This window comes from Pelodiscus sinensis, chromosome 8, assembly GCF_052426305.1.
Source record: "Pelodiscus sinensis isolate ZL-2025 chromosome 8, ASM5242630v1, whole genome shotgun sequence".
NCBI classification, from domain to species: domain Eukaryota; kingdom Metazoa; phylum Chordata; order Testudines; family Trionychidae; genus Pelodiscus; species Pelodiscus sinensis.
Window position 1 is genome coordinate 15,333,716 of NC_143059.1, and position 25,303 is coordinate 15,359,018.

A 25,303-nucleotide genomic window follows, 5' to 3' on the forward strand; every position below is an offset into this window, starting at 1 on the left:
AATACACAGTTTATACTGAATGGATATACTGAAAAACTGTGCGTTAAACAACACTTACAAACAAATAAAATCATAAGGCAATTCTAATTCTGCTACTGTAACAGGCCATGGCAATCCACTCAGCATCAGACCTGGAACTTCTGGTTTGCGATACTGATCAGAATCCATTTGGAAACCAGCCTTCCACAGGAGCAGTGCGCCCTTCAGCTTGTTCATGCAGTTGCTGTGAAAAGTATCTTCCTTCTCTGGCATAATCTTGAGCCAACATATTTGCCAGATGCTTTGAGAAGAACACCGGGTGAGAGGGAGGGAGAGGTCAGGCAGGCAAGCCTGAAGAGGGCAGGTGCTTTCCCAATGGTTGCATGAAATGTTCAGTTAATGTGCACGTTTTTAACAACTGCAATAACAAATAATTTAGGTGAAAGCCTTGCTGAAGGCTTTTCCCAAGTATTATATAGCATAAAAAAAGAAATAGAATGAATCTTAACTGTATCGTGGCCCAGCAAAACACATAAGCACATAAATAGTCTTGATGATTTCACTGCTCATGTGCTTAAGGTTTGTGAAGCAGCCTGCATTAAAAATGTTGTCGTGTATCAGATAAAACAAAACAAAATACCAAATCACCAAAGGGCCCACGGGAATTAATTTTACAGGCTTGGGCCTTAGTCACAGGTCAGGAACTCATTATAAACCGATGAAGTTCAAATGAGTCTATCAGTAGCTCATATTCTAAAGGGATCGATAGGGAAAATAGTTGTGGTTGGCGGTTTTAACTGTTTGAACCATCCTGGGAGAACTCTTTTCGTCCTTCTCCAAGGAGGTGCTGTGATTTTCATGATAGATCCAAAGTGTCAGCATATTCCAGACGAGAGTAGAATAACCAGTAAGAAAGAGGTGTCCTTAGTAAAAAAAAATATGAAATCACTATTAAAATATTTGAGGAGTGATGCTTTTAGAGAAAAATATCAATTACTAACTCCCAGTGATACTCCAGGCTCTGGTGTTTCCTGTGTTCATGGGTACATGGGTACAGTTGTGGTAATAAAGTTAGCAACAAGTTCTAGTGGTGATGGATCTATTTAATTTATGTGGGGAAGTTTATATTAGAGAATTACAGCTCTATTGGGTCAACTTGCCACGGTAATTGCAAAAGGCTTATTCAGTTTCAAAGTGGAATATTACATCTCTATGGATCTTTCTGGTTCAAGGTTACAAGAAGAAATAAATACATTGGAAAAGATAGCCAATAAATACTATAGGATTCAAAAGGCAGAAAACTCCAGCATGAAAGATGCTCTGTCTTGTTTTGGTCCAGTCACATTGCCAATGATTTGCTAGTTACTATTATCAACCCCAGCAGGCTGGTTCAATGGACTGTACCTCTGGAGCAGTGCAGTTGGACACCAAGCCAATGAGAGCTGTTTCTATCCAGCACAGGGATGGCTGCTCCTATCTGGCACAAGCTGGCCCTTAATCTTCTTTTTGGTAGATCAGTCATTTCGGCTGTCTCTCAGTTTCTGTGGATTTCTGTTTGTACTTGTCCTGTAATGTGATTCTTTTGTGTGTGGCTCCTTAAAATTCCTATTTTAAGGCAGGAATAAGTCATTGTTTAAATAGTTTTGTTTATGCAAAGGGGTCTATAAAGTGTGTCAACATGGTATTAGTAGGAGTGAAAGGTGGAGCTCATACTCATCACAAGTAAATTACTACTCATGGTTAATGATCTGCTGATCACTTAAAATACTTGAATCAGCATGGCCGGATTGTGATAAAGCAAGAAACAATTAACACTTAGGCTGTGTCTAGACTACATGCCTCTGTCGTCAGAGGCATGTAGATTAGACACATAGGCAAAGTCAAATGAAGTCACGATTTAAATGATCGCAGCTTCATTTAAATTTACATGGCTGCCGCACTGAGCCGACAAACAGCTGATCAGGTGTTTGTCCGCTCAGCGCGCTAGTCTGGATGCTCCCCTGCCAACATCAAAGCCCTTTGTCGGCAGCCCCGTTATTCCTCGTGGGATGAGGTTTACCGGGGCTGCCGACAAAGGGCTTTGATGTTGGCAGGGGAGCGTCCAGACTAGCGCGCTGAGTGGACAAACAGCTTATCAGCTGTTTGTCGGCTCAGCGCGGCAGCCATGTAAATTTAAATGAAGCCGCGATCATTTAAATCGCGGCTTCATTTGACTTTGCCAAAACAACAAATCTACATGGCTCCGTCAATGGAGCCATGTAGTTTAGACGTACCCTTACAGTTGTCATTTTTTAAACATCCACGGAGCATACTGAGTTAGATATCAATTTAGGTCCCAATCCTGCATGTCGCTCTACATAAATAGATCCTCAGCCTACAGAAAGCCATTTTAATTTATGGGGTGTGGTATGGGAGCAGCGGCCTATCTACATACAGATCCCCAATTCAACATGGGCTTAGATCGGGGTGGGCAATAATTTTAGATGGGGGGCACTCCAAACATTTGGAAAGTGGTCAAAGGATGCACTCTTCCATGATATTAATGGAGGAGGTGTGAGGTCTGGGATGGAAGATGGGTACAGAGGGGCGCTTGTAGTAAAGGATTGCAGTGCAGGAGGGAGTGTGGGGTCTGAAAGAGAATTTGGGTGAAGGAGGCAGTTGTGACCTGGGGCCGGGGACTGGAGTGCAAGGTTGGGGAGAAAGTGCTGGGGTTTGGGCTGTGACCAAGAGTAGAAGGGTGTTGTGACTGGGGCAGGAGTTTGGGGTGCAGGGTCAGGGAAGGGGTATAGGTGCAGGAGGAGGGACAGAGGATTTGGGTTATGTGGGATAGAGGATCAGGAGTAGGGGGCAGAGGTTGGGGGGGGAGAGGCAGGCTCTGGCTGGGATACTTTTCTGGGCGACTCAGCAGCTGCTCTTCCAGCAGCTCAGCAGGAAATCAGCCAATGGGATTGGGCTGGGGGTGCGGCAGTGCATAAAGCCTCCCTCTCTTCCATGGTCTTGCAGCTCTTCAAAGACAAAGAGGGCCTAACAGCTGGGGCAGAGCGAGCGGGGAGGCTGCCCTGGGCCCTGCGCGTCAATGTGCCCCGCGCATGCTACTTCTGGTCGGCTGGTGCCGAGGCGCATGTGTGAAATTGTGCCACCCCTGGGCCCTGCGGCACTGCCCTGGGCCCCTCAAAATTATCATCCGCCCCTGTGCGAGGGAGCGGGAAAGGCAGAGAGCCTGCCTGAGACTTCCCACTGCATCTGTGGGGCTTGGCGGGCCAGATCCAGCCTGAGGGCCATATTTTGTCCAGCCCTCGCTTAGATCCAAAGCAAAACACTTAAGCCTTGTGAATTGACTTCAAAGAGTTCAGTCTTGTTTAGTTAATCAAAACAAAGATTGAGAGGCAACTTGAAGATCTAAATATCTGTACAGGGAGGAGGAAAAAGATACTAATGAGCTCTTTAATCTAGTGAGGAATGGCATAATAAGAACTAATGGCTGCAAGCTGAAGCCAGCAGATGTATTCTGAGCCCTGAGCTTAGAATGGCCGTACTGGGTCAGACCAAAAGTCCATCTAGCCCAGTAGCCTGTCTGTCAACAGCGGCCAACACTAGGTACCCTGGAGGGGATGGACCGAAGACAATGATCAAGCCATTTGTCTCGTGCCATCCATCTCCAGCCTTCCACAAACAGAAGCCAGGGGCACCATTTCTACCCCCTGGCTAATACCACTCCAAGGACCCAACCTCCATGACTTAATCTCACTTCTCTTTAAACTTTGTTATAGTTCTAGCCTTCACAGCCTCCTGCAGCAAGGAATTCCACAGGTTGACTATTTGCTTTGTGAAGAAGAACTTTCTGTTGTTAGTTTGAAGCCTGCTACCCATTCATTTCATTTGGTGTCCTGTAGCCCTTATATTATGGGAACTAATGAAGAACTTTTCTTTATGCACCCTCTCCACACCACTCATACTTTTATAGACCTCTATCATATCCCCCCTCAGTCTCCTCTTTTCTAAGCTGAGAAGTCCCAGTCTCTTTAGCCTCTCTTCATATGGGACCTGTTCCAAACCCCTGATATTGTAGTTGCCCTCCCCTCTCCCACCCTTTCTCTTCCCCTCTCCCACCTCCTTTTCCCAGTCTCCCCGAGTTTTGTTCAATAAAGAGAGTTTCTATTTTTGAACACACGTGTCCTTTATTTTGTACCTCAGGAAGGGGGGCTAGGGAGGGGTAAGTGGAAGGAGGTGAGGGAGGAATGGGGTACGAGCCCCCGATGGGGAGGACTGGGCTGGCTCTGCGGGCTCCTCAGGGTGGAAGTTCTCCTGAAGCCCCTTGATTGACCCCCCCCCTCCGGATGGCAGCCTGCGGTAAGTGCAGACAGGCTGATGGCCGAATGCTGTGATGTGCTGTGTGTGGGCACTCAGGGCACTCTAAGCCAGCACTGCTTTGCAAGCGGGGAACCCCTGAGAACTGTCTGTCCATGGTGGGGGTCAGGTCCCTTTAAGCACAGCCCTCAGCTAGCCTGAGACAGCAGCTCCACACTCTAAGTCCCAGTCTGATGCCCTGCCGGCATTGCTTCTGGCCATCCTTAACCTCTGTTCAGGGTCCACTCAGGGTGGACATGCTAGTTCGAGTTAGAAAAATGCTAATTCGAACTAGTTTTTAAGTCTAGATGCACTAATTCGAATTAGCTTAGTTCGAATTAACTAATTCGAATTAAGTTAGTTCGAATTAGTGCTGTAGTGTAGACATACCCCCTGTGAGGGACTGGCAGTGGGGTTGGGGAACCGGAAATGACCTCCCTTGGTTGGGAAAAATCCCTCATCTGGGACCAGTCAGATCTTGAGGGTGCTGGACCAGGGAGGTCCAGTCTATAACAGATTTGAGTCAAATCCAAACTGTTCCAAATTACCAATCTATAGCAAATGGGCTAAGGAGATGAGAATTCCTGTTATGGAGAGGAGGAGTGCTTACCAGCACCCGGTGTCTCAGGGGTTAAACTCAGGTAGCTAGTAAGAAGGTTGGGCCAGAGGGCAAGAAGAACCAATCAAGATAGAGGTTTGAAATTTGAATTGGAGATAGACACCTTGCCTGTTTTCTTTGTGTGGGAGTGTTAAACCAGGAGTTGAAAGATACAGAATGATTTAAACCCAGGCAGGATTACCATGCCTCCAAGGTATTCAGGGCATGGAAGCGGACTGAAACAAGAACAGATTGGAAGTAAATAAAGGGAAAAAGTAAATTTAGTCACGATCAGGGTATTTTCTTTATTTTGTGGTTTGATTTGAACTGCTGTGTGTGAATCTACCTCTTCCCCATTTACCATCTAAGCATTGTTCCCAGAGATTTTTCTCTCTATTTTAATTTGTTTTCCTTAGTTGCTCTGTAACATCTAGCAACGAAGTATGCTTTATCAAGTATATCTTTTGCTTTGTAATAAATACCACTTTTTTAAGGTGATTATTTGATTCTTGTGTCCTAGAAGGTCTGTCTGTGTATGTTTATCTGCATGCCTCAGACTGAGAGGTCAGCTACCAGAGACTGCAGCTTGTTTCACTCTTTTCTTTTTTCAAGCTCTCCTGTGGCAGAAGAGCTTGGGGTGCCTCTGGGGGAGAATTCAAGTGTTCATCCCCAGTTTTAGAGATAAAAAAAATCTCTTGATGGTGGCAGCAAACTCCCCTTTTCCCCCAAAATCTGTGCATTTGTGATTCTGGGAGAAGTTCTTGTAACCGGTGCCTGTAGTGGCAAGGTACATTTAAAGTCTTTGTGGTCCCCCATCTTCTGCACTCAGAGTGCCAGAGTGGGGATCAGCCCTGACACTTCCATAAGATATATTCATGCATTTCTATTAACATATTCTGTGACAACTTGCAGTGGCCCAGTTTGGAGGGTACTATGTATTGTGACATTTGGAAATAAAGCCAGATACCAAAATGGCAACACAGGCAGTGGTATGCCAGGTGTCATCTGGTCTGATTCCTGTCAAGGGGCTCACAATCACAAAACAAGCACCACCAGTTAAGGCAATAGTCACATACATACCAAACCTCATGTGTCAAAATAAATAGGTTTATTTTTATGCATACAGTATTCTCCTGATCATCCAGATATCAAGGAGGACACAGATTTTATTTGAGTAGTCAGGAGTTCAGATAATAAAGAGAGCAGCAGCCCTTCGGGAGTGGGAAGGCCTCCCCCGTAGCTGGGGCCCACCTCATCCTCACAGTCTTGGCTAAGGGTCTCTGCTCTGCTTTGCAGTACCACAGCCTCCCTTTCCCCCCTTGGACCTGTGGGGACTGAGTGTCACTGCCCCTGCAGCTGCTCCATTACAGCCCCGCTCACTCACTTTCATAGCATTGGGACTGCAGAGGGATCAGTGAAATGCTACAGGAGCCACGTAGTGACCGGGTGGCCTCCCCTAAAGCCAGGGGCTCATTCTCTGCTGCCGCCTCAGACTCTTGGCTAAGGAGGTCTCTGGTTTGTTAGCCAAATCTCCACATTACCAGAATCCCTGCCTCGTCCACCAGTGTGAGCTACAAGGGAGCGATTCACATAATGTGAAAGTAGAGATAAAAGGGTTTCAGATCAAAAGGAGTGTGCCATTAGTAGCTTTTGTGTGACAAAGGAGTCACAGAACACTTTTAAACAGTGATTTTTAGAAATACTAAGAATGTAATGATTGGGTATCTGATCCAAAACCCGTTGAAGGTGCCGCAAAGAATGCCATTGACTTCAACAGGATCTGGAGTAGACCTTACGTAGGTAAATAAAACAATCACAATCTATTCAGCAATAACACACGCAGGAACTGAAGCGCATCTGCATGAGTCAGTAAATGTGCCTAAATGGCTTTCTCACTACGTGTTCAAATATCACCATAGCAGCAGAGCGGAGCAATGCAGGATGGAAGCCCAGCTGAGCCTTTGCGTATGGAGTTTTCAGAGAGTGACTGGTACAACTAAATCTCAGTCTAGTACAGTAGAAACATTAATATTGCAAGTTAAGTTTCTCTATTGTAAATCTTTATGTTGTGGTCCTGGCCAGAAAGGGGGAAAGAAGAGGTTAAAAATGAAGATTTCCACAAACACAAATAGTAATTGGGCACCTAATTTGCTTTATCTTTGTGGATGTTTGGCACCTAACTGCCATTTGTGCCTTTGAACATCTCTCCCAGAGGATTAGGACAATGGCAGGAAGATAAAAGGGAAATGGATGTGCAATGAAAAAAACCCAGAAGAGCACAAAAAAGATAAAATAAAAATGAAAGAGGTAGGATGGAATAGAGATAGCAAGAAGGAAAAAAAGCTGCTGAGAGACGGACAGAAAAAGGAGTGGGTTGGAGGGGAGTAAAGGGCTGGTTGATTCATAATTTCAGTGGAAGCGTAAAAAGCATGGTTTTCCTACGCAGGAAACATACAGACCTTTGGATTTTAGAGCATTCTGAACAGAGAACAAGTGATGATGCTCTGTCTTTGAAGAAAGCTCCGTTTGAAAGGGTTGACAGATCAGGCAAATCATCTGTGTGTCTATATAGGCTACTGCCAACCACTGCCATTCAAAAAATCACGAGTTAATCTTCCAGGGTACATGAAATTTGACTTAAAATTATGAAACTCCAAATAAAAGTTGATTTGTTTGTATTTACATTTTGGTTTTTTGAGCCTTTAAGGTTCATGTTTTCCAACATATCTTCATAACCATGCAGACTATAAACTTTACCCCTTCTTCCCCCCTTTTTTCAATATAAGCAGATTGTGATATGTGCCCATGACTTCAGCAAGTGGGGCTTTAAGGAAAAGAAATCATAATCAGAAGAATAATGTAATGAAAGTTGATAATGTGTGTGTATGTGTGTGTGTGTGTGTACGCACATACACACACACACGCAGATGGAGTTCTTTGTGAAGAGCAGCTTTCATGAAGTTTTGTACATCTACATTCCAAGTAGATCCTAATGTATGGGTACGTCTGAGGGAATCCAGTACATTCTCTCTCAATGAGAGTTGTGTGAAACCTTGAAAATTCAGTCCGTGTGAAAATATTGTGGAAGTTCCTGCCAAAACCGTTTCAGATATTTTCACAGTCTCTGGATAACAATGGTCAATAATGGCACACAAAAGGCATCACTTGCGGGAGCCAACACCCTCCATGGGCCCCCCCAGGCAAGGTGTGGGGGGACAGCTCCATGTCTCAGAAGGGGTGGTGCTTTGGGTGGAAGAGGCAAGGCCAAGGGCCCAGGACCATGGAGCACCATCCCTTGCCCTCCGCCCCGCCCTCAGAGCCACCTGGAACATGCGGCACCTCCGCCTCCCCACGCAGCCCTAAGAGGAGCCCTTCCTTGATTTAAGGGCCTGGGACTCTCGCTGCAGTGGTAGCCAGGAGCTCTGAGTCCCTTTCTATCACCAGGCTCCGAGACAACTGCCCCTTTGCCCCAGCACCCCCGTCGGCAGGTCCAGCAGCATGCATCCTGTTGAAGTGCTAGCCGGCTGGTTGACATGTTGCATGCTGTGGAAACTGATTTAACATCATAAAAGCAGCCGTACTCGGTAAGACCAAAGGTTCATCTAACCCAATATCCTGTCTGCTAACAGTGGCCAACACCCCATCTAATGCTAATATAACTAATTATTTCCATGCATATAAAGCAGGAGTTCCAGAGGGCAGCACATATTTTCTGTTGCAATCTTAGTACCAGTCCTTGATGGAGCTTTAAGAAAAAGAAATCAGAATGACTCCCAGTGTCTTACAGCAGACAGAAATATAGGTGATTTGCCAGATCTGTAACTCTTAGTATATCAGGTTTCCGGAATCAGTTTATCATCTCAGTTTCTGGCTCATTCAGAACATTGTGTGCATTGGCGGAAAAAAAGCTCTGTAGCTGTGGATATGGTTAGTCTCTTCCAGTAATTTATCTTTTCACAGGCAGCAGACCTGTTTGGAAGTTAGCTGCCCTTTTTTATTCAGATTATTTTGTAATTCACATTACATTTAACTACATTAAAAATAGGGCCTAGATTGTGTGGAAAATCTCCCTTCTTTCTTTCTTTCTTTCTTTCTTTCTTTCTTTCTTTCTTTCTTTCTTTCTTTCTTTCTTTCTTTCTTTCTGACACACATGTGCACAATTGATGTCTCCTAACTGAATTCTTACTGTTATTGCAGCTCAAGAAAGTCATTTAATAGGACGAGACCATGTATATGAGTATTGGCAGGAGTTTGTTGGTACATGGAACCTGCATGATAAACAATGATAAGATTGAATTTTTCCATTGAGGCGAACAACACAATAACACAAGCCTGATGGGACTTAGATAATGAATTTCACTGATAAGCAAATGACATTATCGCTCTTAGCTAAAATGGAATGCGAATGGAGAAGGCTGATAATGCAATCAAGTTGTCTTGATGGTGGAATGTCAATACATGAAAACTCCTAATCAGTAATATCAGCCCTTTTTCTGTAGAGAACGAGTCACCCCTTGATCCCATTAACTGTCTATGAAGCTATTTCCGATCTAAGATTTAATGAATTTATTACATTGAAACTACCTAATTAAGGCTTATAATGATAGTTAGATTTGAGTGCTGATTATTCCTGACACAAATTCTAAACTTGCCCTGCGACCAAAGGAAATGATTAGTTTAGAAGAAACCAAATTTAAAATCAATTTAGCTTCAGAATTACAATATTGGTATTTAAAAAGGGAAAATCAAAATATCGTGTTACAGGAAGCAGCTGCTCTTGCCATTGTGGTACTGCTGAGACTGTTAGCATTTCTGCTTTTAACCTACCTATATATTCTGAAATGCAATGGAACCTCAGGGTTACAGACACCTCAAACGTGGAGTTTATTTGTAATTCCGAACAAAACAGTATAGCTGTTCTTTCAAAAAAATTTAACTGGAGAGAGCCTTAATATAGCTTTGAAAATTTACTACGCAGAAGAAAAATGCTGCTTTCCTTTTTTCCCCGAGTAGTTTACATTTAACATAGTACTATATCGCCATATTGCTTTTTAAAATCTCTCCTGCTGCCTGATTGTGCACTTCCAATTCCCGCTGAGGTATGTGGTCGACTGGTCAGTCTATAACGCTAGTGTTCGGAACTCTGAGGTTTTTCTGTAAATTAATGTTGTCTGTTTCTCCCCTTCTTCCCCTTTTAAATGTAGGATGATAAAAGCAGAAATTGTTTAGGAGGTGAATTCGATAGAAATAATTTAATAGATGTATACTTTGTGGTACAGCCATGCCCAGAACATCATTTTGCAGCTCAGAAGACTATACCTGGAATAGCTGAGAAGCTAAGACTTTAAAGAAAGTGTATAGCTTTGCATTATTTTTCCATTATGATGACTTTCTGCCATATTTAATTTGTAGTCCTATTCAGTACTGAATGCATTATAACTCGTTTTTACAACAGTGGTGTTGTGAAATTTTGCACTCAAAAATTCATGCCAAAAGTGAAGGTAAAACACTCAACTGTTCTTTTCAATGTTTTCCATACATACAATACTGTCTCTTTCCTATGCTAGGTAGAGGCCACTCTACCTAATTATATGGTCTCATTATTGTGAAGTATTGGTTGTCAAACACAATGTCTGTGGACATTAGCATGATACAATGATTATATATAGTGGACCCAACATATTTCATCTTAAAGATTCGGGTTCAGGCTTTGACATTTTCACATTGGCCCATACCGAGGGGGATGTGGTCCCTCACCATTGCAGGGGTCAGTGCAGAGACGGCTTGTTCCAAAGGAAGCGCACAGTTCTCCAGCACTATGTTGAGAGTGCTCAAGAGTTATTGTATTCACCCACTTGTTCTTCCAGATGCAAGGACCCCATTGCAGGCCATTTCTGTCCAAGCAAAACTACACTAGATGGAACTCCCCTACTCTTGCCTAAATACGAGGCCTGCAATTGTCTGTAGAGTTTACACAGAGAAGAGAAGACAGACTGCCTGCACCGTACTCCCAACTCTGCATGCCCACAATAGATTAATACAATATAGACTTCCTTATGGGTTGGCTGCTATGCCATGCTGCCTCTTCTGTTCTGAGTCCCAATTCTTAGGAGTGAAGCTAGAATGAGTTCTGAATTTCCTGACATGAGTGTGGTGAAGACTAAAGCACAGAATTATTTTAACATAGTTTGCTTTGGCACTTATGTGAGAAAAAAACACGTGGATTTCAAGTGTGTGTCAGACATACCCATGAGAAGATACAGGCCTTTTAAATTTTTTAAAATGTATCATAAAGCATGCCGTTATCTTCAGCAAACCCCAGCATGTCTGTTGAGGATGAGAGCAAGGAAGATAAAGGATTACTTAAGCTTTACTACTTCTAAGAGAAAGTACAGTATGAATATAAATATACACATATGTTTAAAGACCAGATTTTAAGAAAATACTACCTAACATATTTTATTTAAAAATGAATGAATAAAATATGTTTATTTTTTAGTTCTTCTTTTTTTTTTAAGTTCTTTGCTCCATTGGATGTTGGTGGGCTGATTTGATATTCATTGACATAGGAATTGCAAAGGGAATAGTTTGATGAGTTATTGTTTTTCTATAATTTTAGCAGCTCATATGCACAATGTCGTTCTCCATTGTGGTTTTGTGGAATGTTTTCCAAAGATATTCAATAAAGTTCCTAAACTTGCAAGAGAGTAAGAGCATCTCACTGTCATGGGCAGCATTGTCCCTGTTTTTTTTAATTACTTACAAATGCAATGCAATCCATTGTAACTGAATGAGTCACACTACATCTATGTCCCATTCACATGGTTAATATCATGTCTGATGTTCTCTGAAGCTTTGCAACAGTGTTCTCCCTTTTCATTACAATTTACTAGTATATAAAGGCATGTGTCTCATTTATATGACAGAAACAATATTTTCGGAACTGGCAATTTAGAGAAAAATAGATTGTCAGTCTGAGTCTGCTCCTGCAAAGACGTATGCACATGCTCTGTTTGCACATACTCAGTAGCCTAAATGAAATCAATGAGCCTATTCATAGAGCATAAAGGTAAGTCCATGTGTAGGTTTCAATCAGAATCTTTAAGAGTGAGTTTAATATGGTAGAAGAAACTCAGGGACAAGATTACATTCGAAAGTATATGCATAAAGTTGTATGCATTTTATTCAGTACCAGATAAGATGAAATGTGACTACATGGCAGACTAGTGAGTGTTGGAAGAGTTACTTTTATGGATCTTGGGCAATCATTTTGCATTTGATGGCATAGTAACATAAGGAATTAGTTCACTAGAGATCAGTAGTCTTGTGAGCAGTTTAAAGTCAGACTGAGTGGGAAAAGGTGTCAGAGGGTGAGTGAGGTATGAGAGATATATATATACTCTGGCAATTAAAGAAAGAAAGAATAGATAGCATAAAAACATAGAGATTAATTTAGTGTTTCACATGGGCAGCAGGATTTGGTCTCCAGGACCGAAGTGTCCATAGTTCTCAATGATTTTTGTCTGGTTGTTACATTTTAGGAAATTCCTTCTTTCCACACTTTTCATTAAACAAATGGCTTTGAATCACAATATTTTCCTATTTCATTCCTGTGAGTGTGCATTTTCTAGAGTATTTTGGAATACTCTTTGAAGACAGTATCTGAGCTCTAAATGGACATATTCTGTTTCTTTAGCAGAAATATTTATATTGCTTGAAATGTTGCTTTATAGCTCATGAATCTTTTCTTGTTTGTTAACTAGATGATGTGGCAACTACCTAGAATATTTATTTTAAGAATATAATTATATTGATTTATTTAACAAGGTGCGTAAATATGGAAACTCAGAGGGAAGCAACGTATTTTCAGTCACACTTTAAACTGAGATGAATTATTTGGTAAAAGAGCAGTAAGAAGGAAATACAATAGATGCCATCTATTTTGCATCTTCAAATAAGGTAATCTCAGAGTATATTTATTATGGTTTGTTAATAATACATAGATCAATCCCCAGCTATATTAAAGGTAGAATTTCAATTTATAAACTACCATCAGTGCTGTGTATGTCTGGGGCAATGTAGATCACAGAGCTCAGAAGATAGCATGTCTGAGCTGCGGACACAGAAGTTTCAAATATGAGGGGTCAACCTATGGAACAATCTTTCAGAAGACTCAGAGGGATCCAGTGTCCTGCTATCTTTAGGAAATGTTGCAAAGCCTTCCTCTTTGAAAAGGCCCTTCCATTTTAAGAATAACTTAAAAAGCAACGAATAATCTAGTAGCACCTTAAAGACTAACAAAACATGTAGATAGTATCATGAGCTTTCATGGTACAACCCACTGCTTCAGATGAATCATAGAACACTAGAACTGGAAGGGACCTCGAGAGGTCTTCAAGTCCAGTCCCCTGCCCTCAAGTTAGGACCAAGCACTGTCTACACCATCTGAGATGGATGTCTGTCCAATTTGCTCTTAAATAACTCCAGTGATGGAGATTCCACAATATCTCTAGGCAATTTATTCCAGTGTTTAACCACCCTGGCAGGTAGAAAATTTTTCCAAATGTCCAACCTAAACCTCTCTTGCTGCAGTTTAAGCCCATTGCTTCTTGTCCTCTCCTGAGAGGCCAAGGAGAACAATTTGTCACCCTCCTCCTTGTGACACTCTTTATGGAGCATTAAAAGTCCAGATCCAAGAATAAATAAGAGAAGGGGTGGGGGAAGGAAGGAAAAAAAGTGAATTAGAATGTTCAAGTTACAAGAAGCTGATAAGAACAATTTGCACCTTCTGTAAATACTCACTGTTTAGTTGGTTAAGTCATTAGGATTCAGAAGGACACTCAAAACATAAATACATTCCCCTAAAAAAAATGAAAGGAAACCTCGGCTGCAGGAAGAATTTCTACCACAAACAAGGAAAAGTTTAGCAGAAATTCCATGAAAATTACTGGGGACTTAGTTGTTGATATAGATTTTATATGGAAGGTCTTCCAGTACTACATTGGTATAGTTTAACGTATGTGCCTGTCTATATTTGCATAATAGTAGCACCTAGGGTATGTCTAGACTACATGGCTCTGTCGACAGAGCCATGTAAACTAGTTTACTCGACATAGTCAATGAAGCGGGGATTTAAATAATCCCCGCTTCATTAAAATAAAAATGACCGCTGGGCTGTGCCGACAATCAGCTGATCCGGCACAGAGCGGCAGTCTAGACGTGGATTGATCGACAAGGGAAGCCTTTGTCGACTGCTCCCTTATGCCTCATGAAACGAGGTTTAGAGGAGCGATCGACAAAGGCTTCCCTTGTCGACCAATCCGCGTCTAGACTGCTGCGCCGTGCAGGATCAGCTGATTGTCGGCACAGCCCAGCGGCCATTTTTATTTTAATGAAGCGGGGATTATTTAAATCCCTGCTTCATTGACTATGTCGGGTAAACTAGTTTACATGGCTCTGTTAACAGAGCCATGTAGTTTAGACATACCCCTAGAGACCTCAGCCTTGACTGTGGCCTTATTCTCCCAGACAACAGTGAAAACACATAATAATTAGAGCTGTAAAGTATTGTTTTCCCTACAAAAATCGTTTTAATTCAAAATGGTGAAAGAGAGGAGTTATGTCATAATTTTGAAATGAAAAATTTCCTATTTTTCTTGTTTTTATTTCAAAAATTGTAGAAGCAAAAAAATGACAAAACCTGATTTTTAAATTGAAGAAAATAATAATTGAAACTTTTTTGGATGAAGAGAGAACTACCACCTAAAATGACATCATGGGGATAGGAAAGGAAACTGAAATGAGGGGACTTGTCCCCAGTCACATAGAAGACCAAGAACTTAAGCTTGAAGCTCTGATTCTTGGTCTCGTTTTCTATCCACTAGATCATGTTGCCTCTTGTATATTAATACATCATTTCATAAACTTACTATGGGAAATACTGATAAAATGAAGATAAGTACTTTGAGACAACCAATATGCTTTTAAGGATGACCCTGGTAGAATTGTATGTACAAAGGTTCTACGAGCCTGTTCCTATTTAAGGGATTAGGTGTTTTCAGTTTTTGTTCATTGACTCTTTGTTTCAGCTTGTTTCTTTTCTGTGGGAGTGGAATTGTGCTTTGTATTATTCAACCTTAATCCATCCAGCAGATTAAGGAAGGGATTTAGTGGGTCCTTATGGGAATTCTATTTAATACTGAGCCTGAATGGATGATGGCTGTGATATTCCTGCTGTGGATGACGATGAAGTTCAATCAAGACAACAAATAAGGCTCATAAAGAAATGCAGACTAACTCAATATCAATAAAAAGGGTATTAAGAACAAGGGTGTATGACAGAGAATGGAATATTACTAAATATTTTAAGACATTAGATACATGAGTTGAGGTACTTGAACAAAGAGTTAATGAATGTACCCAAAAGAAAAGTTGCTGAGAATATGCAGTTGCACTAATCAATGAGCAGTTCTATAAATACATACATACTGTACAAAGCAAATAGCAACACCAAAAAGAAAGTATTGATTAGCATGAGTAGGATCTAGTGACAAGGATTAAGTTTACTATGCAAAGGTCTTAAACAGTAAAGATCTTCACTTAGGCTACATCTACCCAGCAGCGTTTTTTTTTTTTCAGAATAACTAAGGTTATTCTGAAATAAGATAGTCTGTGTCTACACTACAAGCAGTTATTTCGACATAATGCTGAAATAATGTTGAACTGGAGGACATCTTACTCCAACTCCTGTAACCCTCATTTTACAAGGAGTAAGGAAAGTCAGAGGAAGAGAGTTTTTTCTCAGACTTCCTGCTGTGTAGACAGCGCCAAAAGCTGAACTAGGCTATTTCTATTTAAGCTATGCAATTGATGAAGCTCAAGTTGTATAGCTTATTTCAGCTTTAGCCCTGCTGCGTAGCAATGCCCTTAGTTATTTCAGCAGAGTAATACTGTTTGTCCCTGGGATGCCTTTTCCTTGGAGAGAAGTGTTATATAAATCCTTTCACAAAAATTCAGAACCAATAATATACTACAGCCAGATGAAACACAGCATTTCCAAAATGAGTAGCAAAAGAAACAGAAATGTTCTTGGTGAATATTTTAAGATTATCACATTCATGGCAAACAAGATTAGTATCACAGGACAGCAGAGAGTGCCTAATGTTGTTATGATTCCTGTATTTCAAAAAGTCACAAGAAAAACAGCTATGAAACTAGAATTTTTGTGTGTTGTGTATGTTGTGTATTAGAACCTAGAACCCAGTTTCACAGACTTCTGAGCACTAAAAAGATACTTGCAAAGTAAAGGTGAAAAGAAATGTGAAGTTGAACCATGACTCAAAATTCGACTTAGATCGGTTTCTGTGACAGCCATATCAGGTGATATTATTTATAAGATTTTATACTATATAATAGGGTATGTCTGAATAGTGCACTCCTTTTGGTGATGCGTAGAGCATATGTAGCTAGCTCCTACAGCATGAGTATAAGTAGCACTGTAGATGGTGTGGCACTAGTAAAACATCCTTGAACTCCGGGGGAATGTATCCTACACAGCTCTCTACTAACTTAACCAATGCCCCCTTTCTACTTTTCACTACAATGAGAAAAAGGCTCCTGCAGCTCCCTGAAAGAGAATCACTTTTATGGTGTTGGTTTTTAATTCTCATCTCCCAATTCTTATACTCCTTCTATGATTTAGTACAACCTATCTTACTCCACACATGTAAATACAGCAGGATTGAGTCCAGTATTAGTAAATCACCCAGCTGTTAGCCTTCACTGAAAGACTAGGGATCAAACATTGCTTGCACCATGCCTTATTGAGCATCCATAACATTTACAATTTCAAATAGAGGTATAAAAATGACTGAAGGACCTGTTCTCCCAAAGCTAAATGCAAGTAACTTCCATTAAACACTGAAATTATTACATGTGTCTATGGAGATAAGCTGGTCAGAAAATCATAAAAAATCTTCCTTGAAAAAAATCAGAATGTCACACTTGTTTCTATTTTGCAAGTTTTAAAAGAGACACCTTGTAAAGTATATTGAAAACATTATTAGGGAAGTTATTGAAGTGTTTCATTTACCAAAAGTCAGGTGGTCTGTAACGAAAACATTTCTATAACAATATGCATAATGTTCTCATAACAAACTTGATTAAATTGCTGTGAAAAAGAATTGTTTGTAAAAACAACCATTGCGGTGTCATTGTTTTGAAAGATTTCCTTTTTTGTCTAATCCCTGCATCCTCCTTTTTTATCAGAAAATTTCAATGAGCTCTTTTACAGACATAACCAATCTCACTAACTTGCATATTTCACTGCTGGGTTTTCCCCAGTTCCCATCAGAAAACCTATTTGGCCATTTAGATATTTCCATATCTATGTACTTTCCTACAGCCTTGTGCCTGTATCTCCTCCTATGATATGTTAAGGGAGAATGATACGAACCGAACTGATTGTCACCTTACAACCGGGAAGAGGAAAGCTGGGGGTGGGAGAGGCCTTGTTTTTAAGGAGATATTGACCAAACTCAATATGTGTTGCTCCGGTTGTGTATTAACTAGCTGATGTCTCCACACATACATCTTTGTGGGTTTTTTCCCTAGTTTTTCTTGTTTTTTTTATTATCATTATTTTCATTCAGCTTCTGCTTTCAAATTAATTAGAAGATGGTGACGTTTACCAAGTAAATTACTTTTAGAAGCTTCCATGAAAGTAATGACCTGTGCCATGTAGCATAGCAGTCTTTGGATTTCACGAAACTCTACTGATTTTTTTTAATAGTACTGTGAATCACTCAGTGTTTTATGTTGTTTGTCAGCTTGGAATCCAGGGTGTGGCATGGAGAACAAAACATAGTACAGGTTGGACCTCTCTGGCCCAGCGCCCTAGAGATCTGACTCAGCGAATTTGCGGAACCAGAGGAGGTCCCCTGCTATCAGCTCCTCAGACCACCTTCCCTCCCTGCTGCCAGCCCCAGCCACCCCTCCGCCCCCGCCGGGCTGCCACGCTGCTGTGGCCCCTGGAGTCCAGACTGCCCTGGCCCTAGCCCCACTATCGGGGACTCCCAGCCAGAACTACCTGGTCCAGGAACACCCGTGGTTCTATTGGACTGTAGATGTTGCCGGATGACGGACTCCCAGTTTTAGGAGGTCCAACCCACTAAGTAGTAACTTAGTCAAAGCAAAACTGAACTTCATTTTTTGGTTAGGAAAAGGCTTGAATTCTAGTGAGCCAAGTGAAACTTAATTGTTTTCCTGACAACAGTTTCAGGGGAGCATCAAAACTGTTGAGTGTTTAGCTGAACAAAAACTCAAAAATCTCTCTCATTTGTGTGTTATTTGTTAAAATAATAATGTATCAACAACCATTTTTTCTCCATTTTACCATCCACAGAGAGTGAAGAGGTGTACCAACGCCAGGTGCTGTCTATTTCCTGTATCGTCTTTGGCATAGTCATAGTGGGCATGCTGTGTGCTGCGTTCTACTTCAAAACAAAGTAAGAGCCTTCATCTAGCATTCAACTCTCCATTGTTGTCTAGTCTGTCCTGTTTCATGGCTTTCCAGCATGTTATAAACCAGTAACGTCTCTAAAAAGCGTCTAAACAGCAGGTCTCTCCATAGTGATCTCAGAAGGCCCTGTGCGCGAGTCTTTATACAAAATTAGACTTTACAAGTACTACGTGTTCTTTTTTCTGATATCACTAAAAGACAGTTGTTTCCCTTGAAGTAGCTGGAAATGCCCTTTTCCTTGAATTTCTCTTGTGTCTCTTAGTTGTAAGATATTTATAGGCATGTTCTGATTTCAGTTACACAAATGTAAATTCAGTGCAATATTATAGAGCAATAAATGTTTTGTCCCTTTGGAGGGAAAAAAAGGTTAATCACACTGTCTCCTGTTGCGGTTTATTTCATCTCTCCCTGCCCCTCTTCACTCCGCTGCTGTCCACTGGAAACAAGGAACATCAAAATATCCAGCCCACCAGCAAGCGTTGATAGCTCTCTAGCTTTCTATGGAGAATAATTTGTGAATATTTTACTTACATTAATATCCCAGTAACAAGCAAGAAATATATGAAAGCAGTCTATACGAAGTCCATCCCTTGTAATAAAATGTTTCCAAATAGCTGTACTCTCCATTGTTTAACCATTTTTCTCTTCTCCCTATTGACCATTATCTTTTAATATTGTTTGTTGAAGTATGTGTCTAATTTAAGTTGTAACCACCTCAGAGCAGGTACCTGGATGCTTATTCAAACCTCTTGTGTTTGCAAAACTCAGTGGAAAATCTTATCAAAACTGCCTCCTTTTATGATGTTTTGTCATTTCTATTTTCAGATGAAATCAGGAAGTGCACAGGCACTGTATAAAGATAGGAAAAAATAGCAAATTTAATAAAAGAGGTTTTTTACTAATCCTCAAGAAAGCTTTGGTTTGAGTTTCAGGTGAAGGCTGAGGTTGGTTCATATTTTACTGAAGTCTGTTCACCCTAGTTTTACAACTTTTGCTCTTCTGAAGTAATCCTTGATCCCAGAGTCTTGAAGTAGTGTTGCTCAGATGGTTAGAGTGGGAGAAGAGGAGGAGAAAGGGGGAAAAAAACCCTGTCTATTATAGCCTCATTTAGCACGGGCATTATGACTGACAGGGTTTTTTTCTCCTTTCTCCTCCCCCTCTCCTCTCTTTTTCCTTAAAATTTGGGATTTCTGTACCGCTCTGTGCCTCTTACTCTACTCATCTGAGGAAGTGGGATTTGCCCACAAAAGTTCGAGATACTATATATTTTTTTTGTCATTCTCTAAGGTACTACAGGGCCATTTGTTTTTATTTTTTTTAAAGTTACAGACTAGCATGGCTACCCCTCTGAGACTTTTAGAGTACGTCTAATCTACATCCCTCTTTCAAAAGAGGGCTGTAAATTAGACAGATCAAAATTGCAAATGAAGCCGGGATTTGAATTTGCATAATTGCATCACAGCATTATTTTTGAAAAATGCTATTTCGAAAGAGAAACAGCAGTCTAGATGTGGTTCTTTCAAAAAGAGAAGCCTTTTTAAAATATCCTGTAAACCTCATTTTTTGAGGTTTTTGTTGTTGACATATGCCCTATGTAAATGGTGGGTTGCCTACATTTCCTTTTCCCAGAGGCCTTACACACCATATAAATCAACCAAACCCACCAGCAAGGGTGCTATTCCTAATTCCCCAAAGGCAGCTACATCTAGCACTATTACACTATATCAAAATTTAAATTCCTCAACTATTCTCCTCTTTTTTGCTCTTTGGAAATCTGTGATGTGGTCCCACACAGATAGTCACACTGACAGGTGGTGGAGTGGGTTACCCACAGCTCTGAAGGAGGTAGGCCTTGTTTGGAAATATTATGGGATATGTGGAAATGGCTAGATCTGGGCACAGGCAGAGAAGAAGCTGGATGGAACCCTATATGTTTTTGAGTCTTGACAGAGTATTGTCCAAACTCTTCCCTTGATGGCAGGAAACATCCTGGATTTGACCCCTTCTTCCAAAACCAGCATATTCTGGAGAATCCACTGTAGCCACAGGGCTATCTTCATGAAGGCAGTCATCACCTGATTCCTCACCACTGTTCCTGGCTCCCTAATAGCCTGGCTCAGTCACACTGTCAGCTTTGCCTCAGTGGTAAACCTAGGGATGCTCTCCTCTGAAAGATTAGTTCCCAGCCACAGCACAGGCTGCATATCCCTCCCCTGCATTGCCCGACCCACACGTATCATTGTGTGTACATTAATATTTAGTTATAAATAAATCATGTCCAAAAAATTAAAATTTCCCTAAAAGAGAATCTCTGACCTTACCTGAAAAAGAGCTGTGTGAAGTTCAGTAGCTTATCTCTTTCAAATAGGTCCTATGAAAGATGCTGTGTCAGCCACCTTGTGTCTCAGAAAAGCTCTGACAGTGCTAGCAAAAATAACATTTACCTGAACAAAAACATTAAATTGATTGTTACACAGTTTGGGCTGAGCTAAGAAATCAACTGGATGGTCCATTAAAAAAAAAACAGTCTTCCTTACATTTAACACACCATTGACAACAAAAGCTAAGTATGGGACACTTCCAGCCTACTCAATTACCTCATTAGCACTTGTACTACTATTGACAGGCAATTTTCCCCCCTCTGCTTTCTTTTACAGTTATAATTCTGATAGTTCCCCCTTTTTCTCCACTCAAGATCATCTGAAGAAATGGGTTTTGCCCACAAATATATATTGTTAGTCTCTAAGGCTACGTCTAGACTACATGCCTCTGGCGACAGAGGGATGTAGATGAGGCTACCAGGCATAGGAAAATGAAACGGCGATTTAAATAATCGCTGCTTCATTTAAATTTACATGGCTGCCGCGCTGAGCCGATCAGCTGTTTGTCGGCTCAGCGCGGTAGTCTGGACGCGCGGGTGTTGACATCAAAGGCATTTGTCGACCACCCAGGTAAACCTCATTCCAGGAGGCATACCTGGGTGGTCGACAAATGCCTTTGATGTCGACACCCGCGCGTCCAGACTACCGCGCTGAGCTGACAAACAGCTGATCGGCTCAGCACGGCAGCCATGTAAATTTAAATGAAGCGGTGAATATTTAAATTGCCGCTTCATTTTCCTATGCCTGGTAGTCTCATCTACATGCCTCTGTTGCTAGAGGCATGTAGTCTAGACATAGCCTAAGGGTGTGTCTACACAGCACCCTAAACTCAAAATAATATACACAATTTGTGCTACAGAAATTGAGTATCTTATTTCGAAATAGCAGATGGCGCATCCAAACAGGGCCAAATTTTGAAATAAAGTGCTATTTTGAGACATCCCTTAACCCTTGTTCAATGAGGTTTACCAGGATGGAAAAATAGTGTGCCCATTATTTCGAAAAAAAAATGTTTCAGAATAATGGGTGGCTTGTGTAGATGCAGGGTAGCTATTTTGGGATACCTCCAGTATCCTGAAATAGCCATGCAGTTTAGATGTACCCTAAGGTGCCACAGGACTACTAGTTTTTACAGTTCCTGCTGTGAGGCTTATTTTATATTTTTCTGTAAATTTTCAACATAGATATTTAAAAACAAAACCTTTAAAATATATTGCCAAATGAATTAAAGGACTCTCATTCACCAAGTCTTCGTTATTGGGTTATCACAGAAATATTTTAAGGGTTAATCATAGAGGGAGGCTATTGCAAACAGAACCTAGACTATTCTGTATCATTTTGATTTGTATGGACACTGATGACTTGAATTATCATTTCTTACTGAAAGGCAGAAATAACAGCGATTTTTACCATCTGTTAGCAGAACATCTGTAAAATAAGACCCATTTGCTTTTCAAATAAAAATTCAAAATAAATATTTAAATTGTCTAATGACTTTTAAATAGTAACCAACCAAGACCAGCTGTTTCTGGTTTTTATAGTTTCTAATACAGCTTACATCTTGATGCTGGAAGTTAATATACACAAACCCATATATAACTCTAGGTTCCATATTCATAAAATAGAATGCAAATATGAAATAATAGATCAATTTGATTCGTGAATAAAATGTTAGAGTCCCAGTTTAGTTTATTCCAAATGTTAAATCTTTCAAGAACTTAGCTAAATATCCATCTATGTTTAGACAACATTGTGGTGAAGAAGCGTGGCCACACAGAAATAAATCCTCAGATTTTTTTCTTTCTCTCTCATTATAAATTTAAAATTAGGATTTTATTATTGTATTTATTATTATAAAATAATTTTATCCAAAAGCTTAACCACATTGTACTACTTTTGGTAATCTGTTTGGCTGTTATTATATATGAATGTAAATATAGAATCTGAATATATTTATAAACAGTTTATTAAAAATTATCAAATTACATAGGTGTTTACCAAATGGTTTATTGATTGTTATAGACACCAACAAGTGAGCAGCTTTTGATCCTGGCTTGTAAGAAATCAAATTGTCTGTGGGAATATATTGATTCATCTAAATCAAAATAATTTGCAGGAGAGGGTTGGTTTCCATGAAAATTATGTGTTGATTTTTTTTTAGACAACCCAAATCATTGGAACACCCTTAATGTTTTCAAAATGAAAAACTTCAATTTTTGGTTAAATTCAATATTCATATCAAACTTTAAATTAATAGAGAGTAAACAAAACATTAAATAGATCAAAATATAAATTAACTATTTCGAGTTAAAATAGCACATTATACTTGAACCAATCTGTTTTTTTCAAATTGTTGAGATATCAACATTTCATCCTGTTTGGGATGCTAAAATTTTCAATGTCTCCAAAATTTTTATAGTATAGGAAAATCATTTCTAACCCATGTATATAATGTCTTCTACCCACGAGTTTAAATGACGTATCGCACATGATGCTCACATTTGTAACGTGTTTGTAGTGTCTGTTAATCAATTTGTATGCTATATAAAATTGGAATCTTAATGGAAATTAGTGGTATGAGAGGGCACTCAGGGCTATATTGGTAGAATGCGATGAACTTTTTCATTGAAATGTCAATTTTAACACAATAAGGGAAGAAAATCTTATTTCCTCCCCTGCGTTTTCTATTTCAGTTCAGCACTTTACTGGAAATACTTAGCTCCTTCTAAATGTGGGCTTACAGTCAGCTGTTGTCATAAGGCTATTGTTGGTGTGAAGGGTGGTTCTTGCTCTTTAGACAGACATGGTATTCATTTAAATATTATGTCAACTTAGCTTCAACTATCAGCAATGTGGGAAAACCTTCTCCTGACTATGCTGCCAAAACCCCCATGTAGATGCAGCTTTGATGGAAGAGAGCATCTGTTGATGTTGCTAACATTAATGGGGAAGATGTTGTTTCTAAATTGACAGAAAAACTTTGTTGGTGTCAGCTGCATCTGCACTAGGAGCCTATGCCGACATAACTATCTTAAAATAGGCTTATCGGGGCCACTCATGGAAGGCTGTTGCAGCTGTTATATTATTTTCTGTAGCAAAAAAAAAAAGTGTAATTAGTTTTTATGGATAATTTAAAGTCTGATGGAGTCACTCTGTAGATTATCAAGACTGAATGAACAGTCACCAAGATAAAAGGCCAAACAATGTGTCCAGCTAATAATCATTGCCCAGCTGGGCTTTCTGCATTTGAAAAATAAAAAGAAATATTTAAAATGCAGATAATTGTATCCCATCCTCAGTGATGGACCGGTTTTTAGAACTCAGATTGATGGTTCAGTATGGAACCAGATAGAAAAATGCAGTAGTAAAATCTGTAATTGTTTACTGAATATTGCTGGTCATTATGGCTCAACTAGTATTGTCCGCAACCTCAGGTTGGGAGTTTATGCTCCTCTCCCCCAATCATTTTTCTCAAATCCGCTGTTGCTGGTTGGGCTCATGCCAAATGCATGAGTGCATGAGGAAATCTGGACTGGTAAAGTGATTAAACCAAGATCAGATCTATACTGCTTTTCAGATAACAGTTCTGTGGCAGTTGCAGAGGCGGCCAGTCCATATAGGCGAACTAGGCGGTCACCTAGGATGCAAGTTAAATGGGGCGCCAAATGGTGGTGCAATATCATTGAGGGGTTTGGAGGTGGGGGAGCCAAATGCATGGTTCACCTAGGACACCAGTTGCTGGCAGCTAGTCTAGGGCCGCCGCTGGCTTGTCATAATAAATTGGCAATAACAATGGTCACATGGCAAAAAATATTGCTGCTACAAATGAATACATGTTCTTCAGTCATCCAAAGCTATTTGCAAATTGTGATGACTGCACATTGGATGCTCGATGTTAGATACAATATCGGTATCAATTTTAATAGTAAATGCAGTATGAAGGTTATTTAAAACAGGATTTCTTTTCTTCCCTGCATTAAACTTTATTAGGTAATGTCTGCGGCATTGAAATATAGAGAGATGCTGGTAGATTACTTACCAGATTGCCATGGTTTGTTAATCCACTAGGAAATATCTCTGTTTAATTACATAAAGTTTTTAGTATCACTGATGAAAGACAAGATGAGGCAGGGGCAGGGATGGGGGCATAAGAGAATGTCATAGTTATTGTAATGGAGAAAACAAGTGCATTCCTATATGAACTGTATTTCTGCCTGCAGGAAACAAACTAAACAAATTCAGGAACAGCTGAAAGAGACAGAGAATGGGAAAACCTACAGCCTAAATGCTTCCAGCATGATGGCAAAATCAGAAACCGTGGCACAAAGCCGAGTCCAGCTGCAAAATGTAAGTAATTTTGCCAACTGCAATACTTAATTGTCTAGCGGAGTTTGTGTTTTTGATAGCATCAGATTTGCATATTGCTATTACTCACACAGAACCTTCATTCACACTCATGATTGGTAAAAGAACAGGGAA

General features: G+C 40.3%; 1 protein-coding gene across 1 annotated transcript in view; it reads left to right on the forward strand.

The window, feature by feature from the left end:
• Positions 1-25,303, forward strand: part of NRG3 (neuregulin 3) — a 912,476-nt gene that overhangs the window by 824,426 nt on the left and 62,747 nt on the right. The window contains exons 5-6 of the mRNA XM_006112415.5: positions 18,327-18,429; positions 25,045-25,171. Coding sequence (XP_006112477.2) covers positions 18,327-18,429; positions 25,045-25,171 — 230 coding nt within the window. The remainder of the gene's footprint in view (positions 1-18,326; positions 18,430-25,044; positions 25,172-25,303) is intronic.